Source organism: Cyanidioschyzon merolae, chromosome 17 (genome assembly GCF_000091205.1).
Source record: "Cyanidioschyzon merolae strain 10D DNA, chromosome 17, complete genome".
In the NCBI taxonomy this organism is placed as follows: Eukaryota; Rhodophyta; class Bangiophyceae; order Cyanidiales; family Cyanidiaceae; genus Cyanidioschyzon; species Cyanidioschyzon merolae.
In genome coordinates, this window is record NC_010143.1 from 116,003 (window position 1) to 134,215 (window position 18,213).

At 56.5% G+C, this 18,213-nt stretch overlaps 7 protein-coding genes and 2 non-coding genes across 9 annotated transcripts, besides 2 other annotated features; 3 read left to right on the plus strand and 6 right to left on the minus strand.

The window, feature by feature from the left end:
* Positions 1–27: 27 nt before the first annotated feature.
* On the plus strand, positions 28–342 carry CYME_CMQ051C (40S ribosomal protein S21; the record flags this gene model as incomplete). The annotated part of the gene is made up of 1 exon (XM_005537957.1): positions 28–342. One exon carries the CDS (start codon positions 28–30, stop codon positions 340–342), a length of 315 nt encoding a protein of 104 aa, XP_005538014.1.
* Positions 232–2,697, minus strand: CYME_CMQ052T. The gene has a single exon (XR_002461544.1). It is a non-coding gene; the product is annotated as a hypothetical transcript (transcript).
* Positions 1,661–2,434, plus strand: CYME_CMQ053C (5-amino-6-(5-phosphoribosylamino)uracil reductase; the record flags this gene model as incomplete). The annotated part of the gene is made up of 1 exon (XM_005537958.1): positions 1,661–2,434. One exon carries the CDS (start codon positions 1,661–1,663, stop codon positions 2,432–2,434), a length of 774 nt encoding a protein of 257 aa, XP_005538015.1.
* Positions 2,698–3,990: 1,293 nt separating the features above from the next.
* On the minus strand, positions 3,991–5,907 carry CYME_CMQ054C (hypothetical protein, conserved; the record flags this gene model as incomplete). The annotated part of the gene is made up of 1 exon (XM_005537959.1): positions 3,991–5,907. One exon carries the CDS (start codon positions 5,905–5,907, stop codon positions 3,991–3,993), a length of 1,917 nt encoding a protein of 638 aa, XP_005538016.1.
* A 499-nt stretch (positions 5,908–6,406) lies between these two features.
* Positions 6,407–7,576: a sequence feature (possible transcribed region).
* CYME_CMQ056C (RNA polymerase I, II, III common subunit) lies at positions 7,306–7,608 on the minus strand (the record flags this gene model as incomplete). Its single annotated transcript, XM_005537960.1, has 1 exon — positions 7,306–7,608. One exon carries the CDS (start codon positions 7,606–7,608, stop codon positions 7,306–7,308), a length of 303 nt encoding a protein of 100 aa, XP_005538017.1.
* A 2,349-nt stretch (positions 7,609–9,957) lies between these two features.
* CYME_CMQ057C (hypothetical protein, conserved) lies at positions 9,958–10,953 on the minus strand (the record flags this gene model as incomplete). The annotated part of the gene is made up of 1 exon (XM_005537961.1): positions 9,958–10,953. The coding sequence occupies one exon, from the start codon at positions 10,951–10,953 to the stop codon at positions 9,958–9,960; it is 996 nt and encodes a 331-aa protein (XP_005538018.1).
* A 2,063-nt stretch (positions 10,954–13,016) lies between these two features.
* CYME_CMQ058C (hypothetical protein, conserved) lies at positions 13,017–14,252 on the plus strand (the record flags this gene model as incomplete). Its single annotated transcript, XM_005537962.1, has 1 exon — positions 13,017–14,252. The coding sequence occupies one exon, from the start codon at positions 13,017–13,019 to the stop codon at positions 14,250–14,252; it is 1,236 nt and encodes a 411-aa protein (XP_005538019.1).
* Positions 14,253–15,695: 1,443 nt separating this feature from the next.
* Positions 15,696–17,076: a sequence feature (possible transcribed region).
* On the minus strand, positions 15,783–16,766 carry CYME_CMQ059C (hypothetical protein, conserved; the record flags this gene model as incomplete). The annotated part of the gene is made up of 1 exon (XM_005537963.1): positions 15,783–16,766. One exon carries the CDS (start codon positions 16,764–16,766, stop codon positions 15,783–15,785), a length of 984 nt encoding a protein of 327 aa, XP_005538020.1.
* CYME_CMQ061T lies at positions 17,071–18,123 on the minus strand. Its single transcript, XR_002461545.1, has one exon. It is a non-coding gene; the product is annotated as a hypothetical transcript (transcript).
* Positions 18,124–18,213: the final 90 nt, after the last annotated feature.

Here is an 18,213-nt window from a genome sequence, read left to right on the forward strand (position 1 = left end):
GTCGCGCTCTGGAACGACTAGTGCACCATGCAGAACGCGAGTGGACGTATTGTCGATCTCTATGTACCTCGAAAATGTTCCGTGACGAACAGGCTGATTTCCGCAAAGGACCACGCATCCGTACAGCTGAATATCGCAAAAGTTGACCCTGATACGGGACGGATGGTTCCCGGCGAGCACCTGACCGTCGCTTTGACCGGATCGATAAGACGCTTGGGGCTGAGCGATCAGGCGGTTTTTAGACTGGCCAAGGAAAAGGGAGCGCTCGATGACTTGCGTGGTGGTGGTGCTGTTGGTGTTGGCTCAGGCGCTTCAGGCGGCGCGGAGGAGCGCACGGACTAGCTGACGCGGGCACGCACCTGCGCAGCGCTAGGGACCTGTCCGCGGCGGCGGCGCTAAGCACTGAGCGCCAGCTTCCCAAGTGCAACATTCGTCTGGTTTGCGCGAAGACATCTGCCAAGGAAGAAACGCGTCGATATAGTTGCGTGAGCAACATGTAGACGCGCGACTCCCTGTGAGCGCCTCTTGCTCGAAAACGGAGAGCGTGACCGCAGCGCTCTGCTCGGGCGCGCGAGACGTTACCGCTTCGGTTTGCTTGAATCGATACAACTGGTCGGACTTTGCTGCTCGTAGGTATTCGGTGATTGCACAGCGTTATTTGGAGACCCACAACCAAGCTCTTGAAGTAAACGTTCCCGATGCGCCACTGAACCCCCAGAGCCGGGATCTGGGTTTCCCGGCTCGCTTGCAACGCTTTGCATGAGGTGCTCGAGGCGCTCCCGAGACATACCGGCTTCACGGATGCGCTGCACTAAATAGCGACGTAGGCCATCGGTGCCGTGGTTGTCACGAACGTGTCGTAGTTCCCGAAAGAGCATGCTCGATGCAGCTCTGATCGCGTCTGCCATACGCGGGTCCAAAGAAGTAGCGACCAGCGGCGAGACCTCTTCTGGCTTTTCCGCTGCTTTTGTGCGCTCTTGTTGCAGTTTCGTCGCAGCAGGCTCCGCCGTTCGGAGGCTTTGCTGTGCGGCAGACTGGCTTTTGAGAATAGGGAGCAGGTCAAGCGTGCTACGGCTCAGACGATGAAGTTCTTCCAGTGCCTTGTGTTGCGCCTGAGCGCGTTCCAGTAAGGCGCGGGCAACAGTTACTTCTTGCTGGAGTCTCTGGCGTACCAGTTTCTCCAACCGCCGTCCCTGCCTCCAATACGTAAAGAACTGGTACAACAATCTCACGCCGCTCCACATGACGTGAAGTGTCGGCTTTCTTGATCTGTAGCAGCCTCTAAAGCACAGCAATCAGGCCACGAAGAACCTGTCTAGGCAAAAAATGCCGATCCCATAGAAAGTCGACCGCTTCGCGCCCAGCAAACTCGACTTGTACGGCGCTGGCTCTCGCCGGTCCACGGGTAGTAGAGCGCTTCAGCCGGCGCACCGGGTGTGTGCCAGGAACGTCTTTGCAACACACGCTTTAGCAACCAAACCGCTGATTAAGAAGTGCCGTCAATTTCAGCCGTTCGTGCGGTATTCTGAAGTGAGGAAACAATCAACCAACCAACCGTTAGCCAGTCAGCCAGCGCTGAACCCTCAGCGTCGGCGAAGAGCAACCAGCCAAGGCGCAGGTGCACAAAAGACCAGGTCCAGCGCGGCGCTCACGCTCCGTTATGGGGGTTCTGGGAGACGCGTCCGCTCGTTGGCCCTGGCTGGTACAGTTGGGAACGGAGCCAGAGGACACCATCCTGAGGGTTGTTTATGAACACCAAAAAGTTGCAGCTGAAGAGGAGCGGCCCTGGTTCGTGACCCTATCGTTCGCCCAGTCACTTGACGGGCGGATCGACTTTCGCGAGACAACCGGGGCCGCTCCCCTGCGACTGTCTAGTCCCCGGGCGCAACGTCTGACACACGCACTTCGAGCTATGCATCATGCAGTTGCTGTCGGGTGGAACACCCTGGTATCAGACGACCCGTTGCTCACAGTGCGTTGCGGTATACCGGGAACGCATACGCCTCCAGGTTGGACGCAACCTCGACCAGTGGTCCTGCTCCCGCACGACGGCACCCGTGAGTCTACAGGCCTGAAACAGTCACGCCTGTGGTGCCAGCGCCGACACGAGCTGCTGCTGGTGCCTCGCGAGGCTGACTGGCGCGCCGAGGTCAGTGCACCCTCGCTCTTTGTTGAAGGCGGCAGACGGGTGATCTCCAGTCTACTCCAAGCGACAACGACAGACGACGCGCTTGGGCGACGTTGCAACCTGGTTATCATCACGATTGCGAATTGCTTCATTGGAAACGACGTGCGGAGCGTTCCGGCCTTTACGCGTGGTTCATCGAGTGCGCACACGTGTCGACTTGGACACTTGCGCAGCTGGATGCTCGAAGATGAGCTGATTCTGCTCGGTATCCCGGCCGGTGCGGATACCGAGCGCACGCCATCCTGAACGGCTGTATGCAACGAAACCACCATCTAGAAACGCCTGGGGAGCAAAGCGATTTGCATATCCGGCAGCGAGCTGAAGGCCGGCGACTCGAGTCGCTGGGAAGCGGGGCACTGGGCACCACGGTAGCTCCGCCAGCAACCTCGAACGAGGCCATCAGACCTGGACTGACTGCCCAGGTGCTTTCGGTTCCACGACTGGCGCTCGCTCCCGGAAGCAGGTAAGCGAGTGTGCGGGTATCTCCTTCATTCGTCAAACTACAGCACCGGCATCAGCAACAGAGCAGCCGATGATGAAGCTTCGGGGAAGCAGACGCCGACGCCGACGCCGCCCCACCTGCCCCCGGGTGCACGCCAAACGCCACGCGGATGCCGCGCAGATCGATCACGTGATCCATACGTCTGTGGCGGCGGCGGCGGCGGCGGCGGCGGGAATGCATGCGTGCACGCATACGCCCGCGCATCGATGAGCTGCCCTGTACTGGTGGCAGTCGTCGAGCGGCTGCGATTGCTGCCAGGCTCTATTGCGCGTGCATCGGTGCATTGGGACACGACGCAGTGCAGATTTTTCCTCTTTGACACATCGTTGAAACACCCACGCAGACGGACGGCAGACCAGCGATTCCCGATTGCGCGATGGATATGAGCGATTCGCGAAGCATCCGTCGTTGCACGCCGTCATTCCATACTCAAGACCCATACGTACTCGCGGGGGTACTTGTTACGTTTCACGTTGCATCGGGCGCGGCGTGCATGCTTTAAGCGTTCGCGATAGCACGCACGGCGCCGGCGCGTACGCAGCACAGACATAGAACGGCTGTGCGATACCACAGAAGGCATTGAATCCGTAATGTCGATGCTATTCGCTGCGGCGATCGGGGTACGGCGGAGCGCGCTCGGTGGGTGGCCCCCGCCCGAGAATCCCGCAACCACAGAATCAGGTTCCGAATTGCATGGCGAGCTCATGCACCTGCTCCCAGCAGCAGCGTATCGGAGCAGTCGGGGAACCCAGACCAGTAGTTGCATTGACAACGTAAACGAGCACCGTCTGATCGCGAGAATGGACCCAGCGACGTTGGCATCCGACCGGAGCCTGCGCTTCGTTGGCGCTCGTACTTGATGAAGCGCGCGACGCTGCGATCGGCAGGACTGACGTTGACCGCCATCTCTGTAGTCACGCACCTGGGATGCACGAATACCGCTGCTGGAGCGACGCTCGAGGATGCGCACGCGACCCATACCAATCGGGGAGCGCCATCGTCGACGATGGCGATAAAGGCACGGCGCCCGCTGGAACGCGTGAATGCCGAATACCGGCGACCAACACGACGCCATGCGGCTGCACAGGGCCGGGCAGTCGGTGCTCCTGAGTCGTCGCGCGGGCTCGTGGCGGTGCAGCTGGCACCGACCGAAGCCCTGCCGCAGGCGCAGCTTCGTTTTCGACGGCGATCCGTCGTTGTCGTTGGCGTCGTCGTCGTCGTCGAGACGATGCACCACACAGAGCTGCTGCCCCGGATCCGGCGAGGCCAGTGAACCACGCGCCCATGCTGCAAGCATACTTTATAGATCGATATCAAAGTGAACCGTGGGTTGCCAGCGAAACAGGGGCACCTTCCCGTGTCCCTCTTGTTCCGCAAGATCCGCGTCGTTGCAAATACTCGCGTTGAACGTGTGTGGACCGCGAGAAGTGCTCGCGATGAGCTGAAAGTTCCCGTATCCACGTGGACGTAAGGCGGTATTCAAACCGAAACCGATGACAACACCGCGCTGTTTTGACGGCGGTGCCATAGCCCGTTTCTCCATCCGCGTCATGGCCTGAAGCTGGGCAGTCGGCGAGTCCCGGTATTTGTTCGCTGCCTCGAGCAAAGTGTTCTGCAGATCTGTTCGGCTGCTACGATACGAGAGTCGCATGCTGGGTACCAGTAGTTCTTCGGCTTTTCGATTGAAAAATTCATCCATCCTCCGAACGAGGAACTGACACTCGAACTCGCTGACCATGCCGCTCCGATCTGCGATGAGGGCGAGCATCTGGTCTCGGAAACGGGTCATTGTTTGATTCTGTAGCAGCTGGATTTGTCGATTGAAAAGCGCTCGGATATGATTCTGAAGTGTCGACACGAGCTCGTGGCGTTTGCGGTTCCGAACGAGCGATGCGCTGCTACTGGTCAAGGCACTTGTTTCGGAGTCGTACTTTTCGCCGGTGGTCGTCAACAGTTCTTGGGCCTTACTCCCGAAACCATCCACCAACTTGCCGCTGTCGACCTGGTTGTACCACTTGGATATTTGCTCTAACGCTGAGCGGAGCAGGCGATCGTAGACGACTCCGCAACGATGCGCTGCTACTAGTTCCGCGTAGTCTGGCAGGCCTCCTTCCTTGGGCTCAATGAGTTCTCTCCATACCATGTCCACGTACGTCGCAAATCCTTCCACCGGTAGCTCCTTGGAGTAACGGGGCGCCAGTAGGTTTTGGTAGATTTCTGCTGCGTCCGCGGACGAGCTGCTCTGCGGCCAGAGCACTGCGCCAGTGGCACCCCTGCCGGTGAGAAAGCGGCTCCGAAGCGCATCGATCGCCTTGTTGTACGCCTCCGCCCGATAGCGGCGATGCGGAAGCGAGATAACTTCGATATCAAAGTGATCCCCAATGCGTGCATCGCGGTATTCAACTGGCTTCTCCACCTGAGTTGCCCATACAGCCTCGAGGTCACGCTCAATAATCGCAGCGATTGCCTCGAGAGGCGACCCATCATCGTGATCGTGGACGATGAATAAGATTTTGCTCCTAGCAGGCGATTCCTTCGTGAAGAGCTTCAGATGCTCACTAAATATGGTCCTTATGAGGGGCACATATCCAGAGGCCTCGGCTCGACCGATGTCTGCGTACCAAACGTTCACCAGCATCACATCCGATATCGTCGTTGCCAGCATCGCCACGCGTATCGCTCGTGGAACCGTCAGTTGGAGTGCGCGTTCACGAGCGCCAGCCCCGGCGTGATCGGCAGCGTTGGCGCTGTCTCCGCGGCGCCCAGTGAGCCTTGCTCGGGACTCCGCTTCGACGAGGAGTGCCTCAGCTTCGGCGTCTTCGAGCTCTGCAGTTTCCTCGGTTTCTCGGCCGTCGATTCCTTCTGAATCAAGAAGCAGCAGCCACGGCGCTTGAGGGCCGGCAACGCTGCAAAAACAACCACGAGTACCGCGAGCGTGTCGCGCAAATGTCCGTCCTGTCGCAAAACGGGTCCCAAAGAGGTCGTTCAAAAGCGCCGACTTGCCACTGCCCCGTGGTCCGAGACTCGTCACCACTGCGAGTTCGCGCTGTCCTAAGAAGCCGGCCTCGTTGCCGGCGACATTATTTGCGGTTAACTCGGCATCTAGAGGCCGTACGTTCAGAGATATCCAGTCGCCAAGCGCAGGATTCAGCTCCCCCTGCGTGCTGATCATGTGAAGCGGCGCAGTCGCCCCGCTCGCGACACCCGCACTTGCCATAGTCAGCGGCTTGTGTTGCGTTCTCGGTGAATCGCACTGTAGAAGTTTGACGCAGCACCGGTCCTCTCGGCAGGTGTTTCTATCGCTGGCACGTGCCGAGCACACCAGGAACAGTGCAACGCGCTAGACTAGGTAGGACAGACGGCGCACTGCTGCTGCTGCTGCTGCTGTTGCTGTTGCCTACAATCGCTGTGCCGGGCGGCGTACGCAGCCGTGTAGGAGCAGCAGCAGCAGCGCCTTTCGCTCGACTGATGCTCACCGAGCGCCGGCGGCGCCGCGGGCGAGGCGTACCGTCGCCGCCGCGGTCCATCACCTCAGAATCTGTACTAATCTGTCCATCCGCATTCGTGCGCTTGGAGCGCCGCTCAAGCGGCAGTGTGCTGTTCCATGACGGGCATGGCGCTTGGCACCGGCGGGATCGCTTGAACGAGCCGTTACCCCCCCAGGAGATGAGTCGCTGATGGTTGATCAGACCTGGAGAATCTGGTATGGCATGACCGGTGCTTTTCCTAGTGGCGATTGGAAACGTGCAACTGGGATCATTGTTTAGACGTACCGATCCCAGAAGAGAAAAATGGGATACAGAGTCTCGGTGTTAGCGCAAGAACCTGCTGAAACCGAGTACGAACTCGTTGTGCAACGGCTTGTCGTAGAGCGTCCCGCGCTCCATGGTCGCATCCTGCGAGGCTGTAGTCGACCTAGACTTCTCGACACGCTGGGATTTTCTGTGAATAAGAACTTTATCTATCCACGATGCGGAACGAAGGGATTCGCTGCGCTTTGCGGGTACGGACACTTCCGCTGTACACGTCCAGTCTAAGAGCGGACTCAAGTTCCATGTGGGAAGCCTCAAACTGCGTCGTTATCGCACCTTTCCAAGGCGGGCGGCAAATCCTCAATTCGCATGTTCCATCACATCGGATGACCCGAGCGTCTATGGGCGTCCTCATACACTGGCTGCACTCACGGTTCCCGGTCAATGATCGTAGTGTGCTATCTCGAGTAGCGGGATCCGAAACCCCTGACGCGCGCACACGTGCATCTCTGTGTCGGGCGTACGCAAGTCCACCAGCGCCTCCAATGGTTATGCCGATTCCGATGTGTTATGCCATGTTGGACGCGTCTCCGGTACACTGGATGGCTGGCGCGCTCGCGAAACGGCCCCAGGAATGGTGGTGGTCGAGGACCCCGCTCTCGTTTAGGAGACGAGTCATGATATGAGGCGATAGGCGACAACATACCGCTCGGACGGTGTCTCCGAGGTGCGCCCCGTGAAAACATGCCTCTCCAAAGTGACGGGAGCGATCTCGTAGAGAGATATCTATCAGCAACACGCGGGTTTCAATGCATGGTCTGCAAAGCGAGGCAGCAAGCAGGCACAAACACCATCCCGAGCGACTATGGCCGCGGTGGAAGCGTTGACGTTGGACCCGCTAAACCAGGACCCATACCGCCGGGCATTGTACCCTGACCCGGCAGTTCGTCCTCAAACCCTTCGTGGCGCTTATCATTCCAGGCATAGCGCAGAGACTTTTCTATGAGATCTACGTGCGTCAGGAGCATTCGCCGACAGCAGTATCGCTTCAGCCCCAGGGCGTCAAGCGCCTCTGCTTCTGTTTTCTCTCGCAGTAACTGGAGATAGGGTTCCCACTTATCACCTATAACCTTTCCACACGTAAAACACCGCACTGGTATGATCATCGCGTTCAGCGCGCAGCGTCTACGCGTGAACGTGCCGAGGTACCCGCGCTCTACGATGCTCCCTCACGACCAAGCTTCACCTTCAGAAGCGATCCTTGGTTGATTTGGAGTAGACTTGTCCCCGTTTATGAGCTCTTTGCTGTCAAAGAGCGCGCACAGACGCAAGTCAAACAGAAAGCTCTCGATGATCTGGTGTTCACGCGATAGCGAATAGCGCCAGAACGCCAGCGAGAACGCGCACACGAATCCAGCGCTAACTCTGGTGGAGCGCGGAGCGTTTGCGCCCCCTCTGAAACAGTGGACTTTCTTTCATAGTGCAAGACGACTTTCGCGTTCCTGGGTGTATCTGGTCTAGAGCAATGGATTTTAGACGAGAACGAATATTGGCTGTGGGAGCTTCGGCCCAGTTTTGCTCCAGCGCAAACGCTGAACTCCGGGCGAAGCATGGATGTCCCAGCGCTACGACGCGTGCGTTAGAGCAGCGTCCGCATCGACATGCATCAGAGCGTTCTCGAAACCCATGCAACACTAAAAACTCGTTGCATCGAGTACGTAAAACAAAACCGCTTGAATCCGAGACAATGCAGCAGTGATACATCGGCCTTGAGTCTCGATTGTTGGAGAAGATACGAGGGCGTGCTCGCTGGGTGTACTCGGATGGTAACAAGGGCGGTTTCGCGGCTCAGGGCGGACGCCTCGACAGCAAGGGCCATTACGGACGCACGCTGCAGCGTATCCTGGTACACCCATATCAGACTGAAAAAGGGACGGGTTCTACCGAGTTGAATCGGGCGTACGCGCTCAAGTTCGGGTCCGTTCCCGTTATCATGAAGACCAGTCATTGTGGGCTTTCTCTGTAATCGCTTCCCTTTCGTTCATCCTATATCAGAGCTTTAGAACGCTCTACTCTTGTTTAACCACAACTCCGTCATCAACAGTGAAAAGATGTTGCGTAGAGCGTACAAGCTCTGATTTAGACGCTTCCGCCGGTTTCCGACGTATTTCATACACAGGCGGATGCCGCCATCGCCGCATCGCCTGGCGCTTCCGACTTGTCTGCTCCTACAAACTCAGTGCGCCCTTCGCAGGGGTACCTCTCGGGTTTTATCTACTGTTCCCATTTATCCAACAAAATTCCTCCTCCGAGTGCAGCCCCGTGGCACGACAGAGCTTGCTTCATCGCTCGGTAGATGCTCTTGAAGCGTACGCGATGCTCGCTTAATGCATTGGTACGTTTACGCACCATGTGCCGTACTGACAATCATGGGCTGCTGGTTCTGAGCGAGCCCATCGAAGGCCGTTCTGTTCGCTGCACGTGCAGGCGGACACTTTACCATTCCATAGATGATTTTTTGAACGCGATGTCGTCCATGATAATTCGAGTCCTTGAATGAAAATCCAGGTTGGAAAACGAGAATTCGAGAAATTTCGATGCTTCTACGCTCGCATCGTGCAAAGCAGCGACGCACCCTCCACTGAAAGCAATTGCTAAGGTTGCTCGAGCTTGAGCCAAAAATCCGTTTCCATCCAAATAGAAGAGACGGGAATCTCCAGAAGCATATCTCACGAGAACGATCATGCCGCTGTCGAGTACCAATTCCTTGATGTCTCGCATGGAGTTAGTGTGCGCCTTTCGAACGAACTCGATTGCTTGATGTGACAAGTTCAGCGAACTTTCGGCACGAGCGTAGGAGCAAGTCCTCGAAGTACGACGTCGAGTTTTCTTCTCTCCGGTCCAGTGGCGCGCCTTGTGGCGCTCGCAAGCTGTTGTAGAAAATGCGAAAGCTTGATGCATGTGTGATTTGAGCATGCTTCTCGTCATGAAAAGAGAAGCATCGAGACCTTTACACATCAACCGGATATCGATATCGGCTGCTTTACGAACCTTTGCTCGAGGGCGTGGCGAATCATCTTGATTCCGGCAACGACCATGAACTCCAGCGGCGAAGAATCGAGTGCGCCACTATGAAAAAAAACACCAAGAAGCCGAAAACCACGTGTGCACTCGTGCGCCCTTATTGCTGTTCTTGGAATACCGAGGCTGCGCATCCAAAAAAGCGGAAAAAAAATCGAAAGGCAGGAACAGAGCGAGCAGTTCAGGGTTCCGTTTCAGTCTGAAACTGATGTTTGCGTACAGGGCCGAGCACCGCGCCGTTGCCGCAGTTGCTTGGCGCTCCGCATAGCGCTGGACTCGACAGGGACCATTCGCCACTGGACAGCGTGGTTTTCGATAAACGTGCGGCAAGCATTGCGGAGACACCGTGGAAAACCGAGACCGCTCCCGGAGCTTGGCATGCGGCAAATTCAAACCCATGCTGACCGGTTGCCGCTGCCAGTGGCAAACGTCATCTATTCGGTGCCCGCCGGTGAAGTTGCAGAGCTTGTGCCGGTCCGGATGCGTTTCCGTGGTCGCGCAGACGGGGCAAGTTCCAGCGTTTCCAGACTCTGACGCGGCAGGTAAACTTTTCCGACCTTGGACAATCGGGCTGGATCATATTTCACGTTCTTCTCACGACGTGGTAGCGTAGAGCCGGCAGCTGCACGCAGTTGCTCCTGCGTGGGCATTGTTTGACGCATCAGCGCATCACTCGCAAAGCGAGTACGACGCACTCGCCAATCCATCCACGGCATGGCGGGTTCGAGTCGTACCAGCGGCAGGCGCACGTCGCCCTCGGCTCGTTTCTTCAGTCGCACAAGATAGTGTCGAAACAGAATGCGCAGATCCCCGCATCCATCCGACTCAACGGTTTCCAATACGCTTCTAGGCGGCGACTGCGCCACCAGTACGATCACTTGATCGATGCCAGCAAGGTTCACCTCTTCCAAATCGTAAGCCCGGAAAAAGTCCAGAAACAAGTTCCGCAGTCGCTCGCCGTGGGGTACTTTCGCCCATGCATCGCCCAGGAAACACAAGCAAGGTTTCGACCCTATGGAGCCAGCGCGTTTTGGGGCCTCAGTGTCCTGTTCCGGGGTTTTCAGTGACTCGACGCCTACTTCGATCATGTCCAGCACCCGACCGTCGAAACTTCGGCCAAGCACGAGGCCATGCGGACGCTTTTTAGCGTGCGTGGCGATCGCGAACAAGGAGCAGTCATTTCTCTGTAATAAGAACTCTAACGGGCCCTCACCGCCGAGCTCGAAAGGACGCACTTCGTTCCGCTTCCTTAGAACAGTTACCAGAGGTGCTTTGAGCCGCGCTAGCGAACGAAGAGCGCCAATCGCTACCTGCGAAGTCTTGCTTGCTCGCAGGACAAGCAGCCTTTTCGGGTTTTCCTCGAGTTTCGGTTCTCGCTTTTGGAGGGCACGCTTACCCGCCCTCGTGCGCGGTTTTGTTGTTGACGACATGGACAACGTCTGGGGCAAGGCGCAGCACGAAACGAAGCGATAGGTTGATGACCGATCGACGGGAGGCGACGCTACGCGTGCTGCGCAAGCGAGTCCAGCATCATATGTCTTTATGGAATACGTGCGCTGTGGACCCATTTTCTCTCCGACGATAAAACGTTTCCATGGACAATGGGTCCCAGATTGTGAGATGGATAATGATTATCGAAAGAGCGTCCATCATGACGCACTTACCTCCGAGTTCCATTACCTATACTTGCTTCCAGATGTACTGGTCGTTTCGTATGTCCTATCGGTCACAGAGTACCTGCTTTGGGCGCCTGCGGTAGCGCTTATATATCGCTGATGCCGATGCATCACGGAGACAGAACAGCGTTGCCATACCGTTGAGTTCGCTCGGGCGTACTGTGAAATGTTTGGCTCCCTTCCCAGTGTCATCAATACCAACCTTTGCAGGCTTTTTCTGTGACCGTTTCCCGTCGCTTTCTCTTATCCCTGGCTTGACATGCACCAGTCTCGCCTTTCTATCAAGAACAGCTGTCCAGTGTCGAAGGACGTTGATCACAGCGTTCAATGGCCGACTTGCCGCTTCAGGCTGTTGTCGACGCATACCATGCACAGGTGAACGTTGCGATCTATGCTTCGCTTGCGATTTTCATCTTCCATGGATAGAGCTTCGGTTGCCCTGTCGCAGATTTGGCACGTCCGTGTAATCGGATGTTCGCATATGTCCACCACACCGCATCCTCCGAGGTGCACCCTGTTTCACGTGAACACTCGCGTCGTCGCTCGCTACGTACCCGTGACGAATACGAGAAATCGTCTCGATGCCTTCCTCCATCTACGCGCTCGGTGCAGTACCCTGGAATCACGGGCTTCTTCTGTGCGATCCAACTGCCGCTGCTCTGGCTGTTGCAAGCACGTGTTGTACTATTCTATAACGGACTTATCGAAGACGATGTATTCAACGACGAAACTATTACTTGAAGCAAAATCAAGGCTGGACAAGAAGGCAGGGAACCTCGATCTGTCCATGGTCGCTTCGCGCAAGGCGGTTTCGCATAATCCACTGGAAGCGATCTCCACGATGACTAAAGACCGAGTCCGAGGCACTTTTCTATGCGAAGAGAAGAGACAGGAGCTCCTGGGGGCATACCCCGTGTAACATATCTCGCTGATGTCGCATGCCGTTCCGTTGATGGCCACCAAAATAGGAGGTTTTTTTCTCGACCGGAATTGCTTATCTTACGAGACATGTTGCGTGAGCTTCCGTCATGAGCTTGTGCACAAGCCTCCGATAGACGACGTTGGGTCTCCCTTCATCTTCTGTTGGCTGGCGAGAATTGCTGCACCATCGAATCGCTTTGTAAGAGAAAATCGATAAGTTGGAGGATGTGTGATTTGAGCGTGCTTCATGTCAGTAAAGCAGAAGCATGCGGACGTGTGCATACGCATTGGATGAACCATTCGGCTCTTTTAAGGATCTTTTTTTTGAGGGTGTCGCCGAATCCGGTTCATCCCAGGCACGGTACGCGTTCCAGCGCCACTGCGTCGGGCGGAGCCACACTGGGGATACGATCGAGCATACGAAAACGACGTATGCGTCCGCAATCCCTTACTGCTTCACTGCGCACGCCACTGCTGTAGACTAAAAATACGTATGGAGAAAAGTCGAAATGCAGCCCGAGAGCCAGCAGTTCCGTTTTCCATGATGATCCTCTGCTCCCGTTCGTGAAAGCGCAGTCTGCTTCGCCGCAGCCTGTGCCGCACGACACACCGATGGCGCTGTCGCGATCCTTTCATGAGGCTGTGCCGATGCCGCTCCAAAAAGCGCAACGCACTACCCATGCCTTCGTTCTACCACGATTGCAGGGGCGTTGATAAGGCACTCTTGTGGCGACCGGCACTGGGTGCAATACAAACGCACGAGCGCTGCCACTCGGCGCCTTGTCTTCTGGTGCAGCAACCCGCCCGATCCTTGTTCGGCAGCGGCACAGCGCCGGTGGTGCAAACGAGGCGCTCATCGCATCCTATTCGGACTGGTGTGCGTGCTTCGATCCGTCATGAGTCAGGAAGCGTTGTTTCGTGACTTGCAGCTCATCCAGCGTCTCAATCATATGACGCCACTGTGGATTTTAGAAGACCCCAGCACCTTCACGTACGCGGGGTTTGTGCCTATCAAGACTGCGTCGCGGGAGAATCGCGCTTGCTTCTTGCGCGTACAGTGTCCAAAAGGACCCGCCGACCTGTGTGACGCCTCATATGCGCTTGAAAGTTGGGCAGAAAACCTCATTTCATATTATGGCCTCGATGGCGCCCTGCGAAAGCGGTTAGAGCGAGCGCACGACCTAGCAGAGTTCGTTGCTGAGGTCCAGGACCTGCTCGAGCGCTGCGCAGATGGGCGTGCAGCGGTTCCACGAACGCCGGTACCACCACCGGCACCTACAGTGGCAGGTAGCACGTTGTTGGCGACGCTACCGGACCCTTTTTTCTACCGGAGACTGTGTACGGATCTGAAGCATATCGGATGGTCTTGCCTGCGGCATCTGGCGATGGATTTTGAGTCTGTCACATTGCAGGCTATAGACACGGGCGGGCGCCTCCACGAGCTCCAGATCCTCGACCTCATGCGCGAGCAACCAACTTGCATAGCAGCGCTGCCATGGCGTCCAACGGCAATTTGCAGACCTGCATCCGAAGACGGACGCTTATTTATCTCGATCTATGAGACCTATCGTCGATTCCGCAGTATGCTCGATGAACTTGAGCCTTACTTCCGCGTACTGGATGACTTTGATGCGCACACCTGGGTTCTCGAGCCGGAGCATCCAACGTATGCGGTGTCGTCAAGGCGTCTGAACCTGGCGCCACAATGCTCACTAGTCGTGGAAATCGACCCAGCAGATCCATGCCGCCTCCCGAATGTTCGTTTCTTTGGTAGCGAACAGCGGATCGAGGCCATGCGGAATCGTTTCTTTGAGCGCCGAGCACTCTGGGACTCGTCCGCGCGGACTCCGCGAGAGAACCTACAAGTCGTGCTCATGATGGCCTTGCCGCCGCGTCCAGCGGATATGATGCAGAACGCAAAAGACAACGAGTGCGGTATTTGCTATACGTATGAGCTGGAGGGTGAGGGCATCCCCGATTGGGCGTGCGATGCGGCATCATGCGGGCGACCGTATCACCGCAGCTGCCTGCGCACCTGGCTTGCAAGTATTCCGGAGACACGGCAGCTGTTCCAAATGTATCATGGCTCTTGTCCGTACTGTGGCGAACCGATTCAGGTGAGCAAGATCTGAACGTATCGCTCAAGGACTGGGCGTAGACGTTAAAGCTGACGCATCGCCCTCGCCGATAGGCACCGATTTCTTCCACGAATCTGATCACAAGTTACGCTGATCATGCTGCATATGCGTTGCAAAGTGGATAAAGATGCGCATTCGAACTGTGGCTTTGAAACGCTCTCAGCGACAAGCACGGGAGCGTCGTCAAGATCCCGCCATTCCAGACGCATTGCTGAACGAGCACTGAACATGCTGCATCGCGCCATACACGAATGCAATTCGTTCAGAGCACATGGCACGAATCACGAAGCGATTTTTCTCCGGATCAATCTAGCTGGGTAGCGAGATAAGGTGAGCACCTGATGAGACGCGACACACACGCTTGGAATAGGTGCGCTCGAAACTACACCGGTGTTGGGTGCCAACCGCGTCTGCAGGTCGCATCACAGTCGCTCGTCTGCCACGGACGTCCACGAAACCCCGACAAGTCTGGAACCTTCAAGCAAGTCTATGATCCGGTTCGGGTCCAGGATCCGTTCAACAAACTGCTGCTTGTAGCGGGGCGCCTATGATCCAGCATTCGAACCCGGATCCGATGAGGGCGGGCGCTTTCCACGCAGCCCGAAGACGCGGTTCATCACGGCATGCTCTTGGTAGCCGAGTTCGTGCATCCGTCGGCGAGCTGCTCGATAAATTGACGATCGTGCTGTATCCACATATCATGGTGGCTAGTGTGCTGCCAAGTAACGTGTTCAAGCGATCACGCAGACTGTTCAGCTGTGATCATCGTCGAACGACGCTATTCCACGACAGACGGGATGCCTACCGGACGCATGTCATCCGCTGTGATGAACGTGGACGCAAACCGCGCGCGTTTGACAGCGTGTCTCTGAAGTGAACGGTGCTGTCCGGTTATCACAAAAAGTTCGACGTCTCGATCATCGTATTCAGGTCTCTGCAGAGAAGTCCGGGATTTGTGGATCCGTTGCACCACGAGGAGCTCGCTCATCATTGCGAGCGCCACGCGCCCGCGATGCTTTGTCCAACGCAAGATCGCTGGCGAGGAAACACTGCCGAAGAATCACAGCGTACTCGCTGCACGAGGGCCGTTACGGTCAGGTGCTGAGGACCCAGAAGCGCCCATGCGGAACGCAATAGAGCAAGGCAACTCCGCCAGGCTGCGCCTGGAAAGCGATGCGCTATCACCGACAATCGGGCGAAGTTTGCAGCTCGGTCCCCGAAACGTCTGAATGCGTCAACTGGCTAGACCAGCAGCTTGACCACGGAGCAAACGGAGCACCGCGGTTTGCTCGCGTTCGGATACCCCGTGACAAGCTCGTACATTCCAGACGCCAGAGCACGACAGCAGGCAACAGGGCGTGCGGCGCAAGCGATGCGCTCAGCTTCACCGCGCTGTTCTCGATCGCTCGACTTGTGATCGACAGCCGACTACTTCCACAGGGAATGCCCATCATGACAGTGCCGCTGGTACGCTTCGTACACATGCGCAGGTTTCTCGTTCACAACGAATACCATAAACCGCGCTCACAACGCACTGCGCTCTGTCTCGAGTCTGAGCAGAACGCGCACCGGACGATGATCCGACAGATCATAGCGCTCAATATCCGGCCACTGATCCGCTTCCAATTCAGGCGGCAATAACTGAGCACTTTGAAAGATCTTCTCCGAGGCCCAGTCCAAAAAAACATGATCGCAACAGATCTGCTTACCGTCGTGCGTCAGGTGCGTCACAGAGCGCTGAGGTAAGCGGCAGCGGACGTACATATTGGACTCCAGGTAGCGAAGAACGGGATCCTCAGCACCGAGGGTATTCCAGTCGCCACAGAGCACAACGACTCGATGGCAAGGAGGAATCTCCTCACGAGCCTGTGCCGTCATATGATGCACAGTTCGAACCTGGTGCTTCCGCAGAGCGTTGTCCCAGATATGATGTGGATACGTCAGATGTACATTCAGGACAAGAAGATGCATATGCGGGGCCCACGTGGGTCGAAGGTGCACCAGCAGGCCGATACGGTCACCGAGTGGGGTCAAAGTGAAGCATCGCCACTTTTCTACATGAAAGTCTGTGCGCCGAAAAAATACCGCCAGACCGTCTCGTTTGCTACCAGGACGCTTCGCTTTGATCCAGCGAAAGGTCTCCGCGGGAAACCGCGTTTGAAAGATCTCCTCATACGCAGGTTCGAACAGGTACTCTTGGAGACAAATGATGTCTCCTATGAGTTTTGGTTGCTCACGAATGCCATCCTCGCGCTGTTGGACTGTGCAAGTGCCGTCCGCGAGGAACGTGCACGTTCTTTCTGCTCTCTGCTGCCAGCGTTGCGGCTGCGACCACTCCGGGCTCCCTCCACTGCACCCGCTGTTCTGAGAACGCTCACAGAGCGCTGGCGGACGCACAGCGTAACACGGAGCCAGTAGATTGAAAGTAACGATACTGAACTGTAGAGGTTTTGGGTGACCTCTCAGTGTAAAGGCGGCGTCATGCGCGTGCTGCTGTTGGCTCGCCATTTCACTGGTTTGACGCGCCTTTCCAAAAAGCGTTTTTCAGGGCCAACACCTCAGCTGCTGCTGCTGCTGCTGCTGCAGAGATACTCGGTCAGCGCCAGCAGCGCCAGTATGTACTGTGGCTCGCACGTGCAGCAAAGGAAAAGTTTTGGCTTCACTGTAACCAGACAATACAACGACGCACATGGAATGGGAGATTCTAGCTGGGACCCTGTATGCCCCGGGCGCACGCTCGACTTGAGCATTTGTCTCCAAGCAATGCTCGTAAGCGGGCAGTTGAACTCTATCGGAAACAGTAGAAAGCAGCAGTTTATAAAGTTCTCTATGCAGCGTCGGCAACGCGTCGAGACTATTCATGACACGAGAACTCCGCTGGAATCAACAGAAACCAGCTATTTCAAAAGTCCTCCGTACACACCCAAGATGCTGGTAGGCATGCCCTCGTGCTTATCTTCCTCAGGAAAAGCGGTCCAGTGAATCGGACGGAGTCGCCGCCGCCGCCGCCGCCGCCTCTACTCAGGCTAGACCATGAACGAAACCGAACAGCGATCGACCGCGGCATTATCCGCACACAGCGTCCACTACTGTATCACAAATAAAAATAGCAAAGGTCGACGACGAGCTTCGCGGTTCACTGTATACTGTCGCTTTTCGAAGCGTCGCTTACATAGGCTCGTCTGCTCATGCGGAGGAGCGTCATTGCATGCGTGCTCGTGCTTGCACACAAGGCTGTGCCTGAGGCGTCGCTCGGCATGGATATCAAGTTCCATCCTTCGTCTCGATTAGTGTCCAGTCGAGCTGCATACTCTTTGTGACAACCAGTCTCCAGGTCGTTGTAGACGCCACATCGAACGGAGCGTCTATGATGAGGTGCTCGAGCAATCGAAGCAGCAACATCCGGTAGAAACGTAAAGCCTGCAGTTTTCCCACAATATCGACGATAAACCTTCGCATTAGCGCTCTCCGACCGCACTCAGTGTCGCTCACGAAACTCGAGGATATCGTGCTGCTGAGAAACGAACGCTGTTCGCCTTGCTTGCCACCCTATCGCACTCAGAGAAAAACAGCACTGCACGAACACACAGTTGCAGCAGAGGAAAGGCTGGCGCCCTCGTCGAACTGTCCCTTTCGGAAACGCTCACTTGTGCGCCTGCTCTTGGCGCATGTTACGCTCAAACCGGAGAACAGCCCTTCGGGTTTCCTCCAGCCAGAACTTGACGTTCGGTACTCGGTACTGCTGAGCAACGTACATACCTGTACAGGTACCCATTAGGAATACAAAAGTTACCGTGGCAATTGACATTGCGCACAGTGGACGATTTGTACTGCAAAACGTGTGTCCAGGTGCGAAACGAAACACGAAACTGCGAACGAAAAAACGGACGGGAGTGTTCTGCGCCAGCGCCGCGCCGATCGTGAAGCCCTCCGTACACTCGCCGCGAATCGCAGG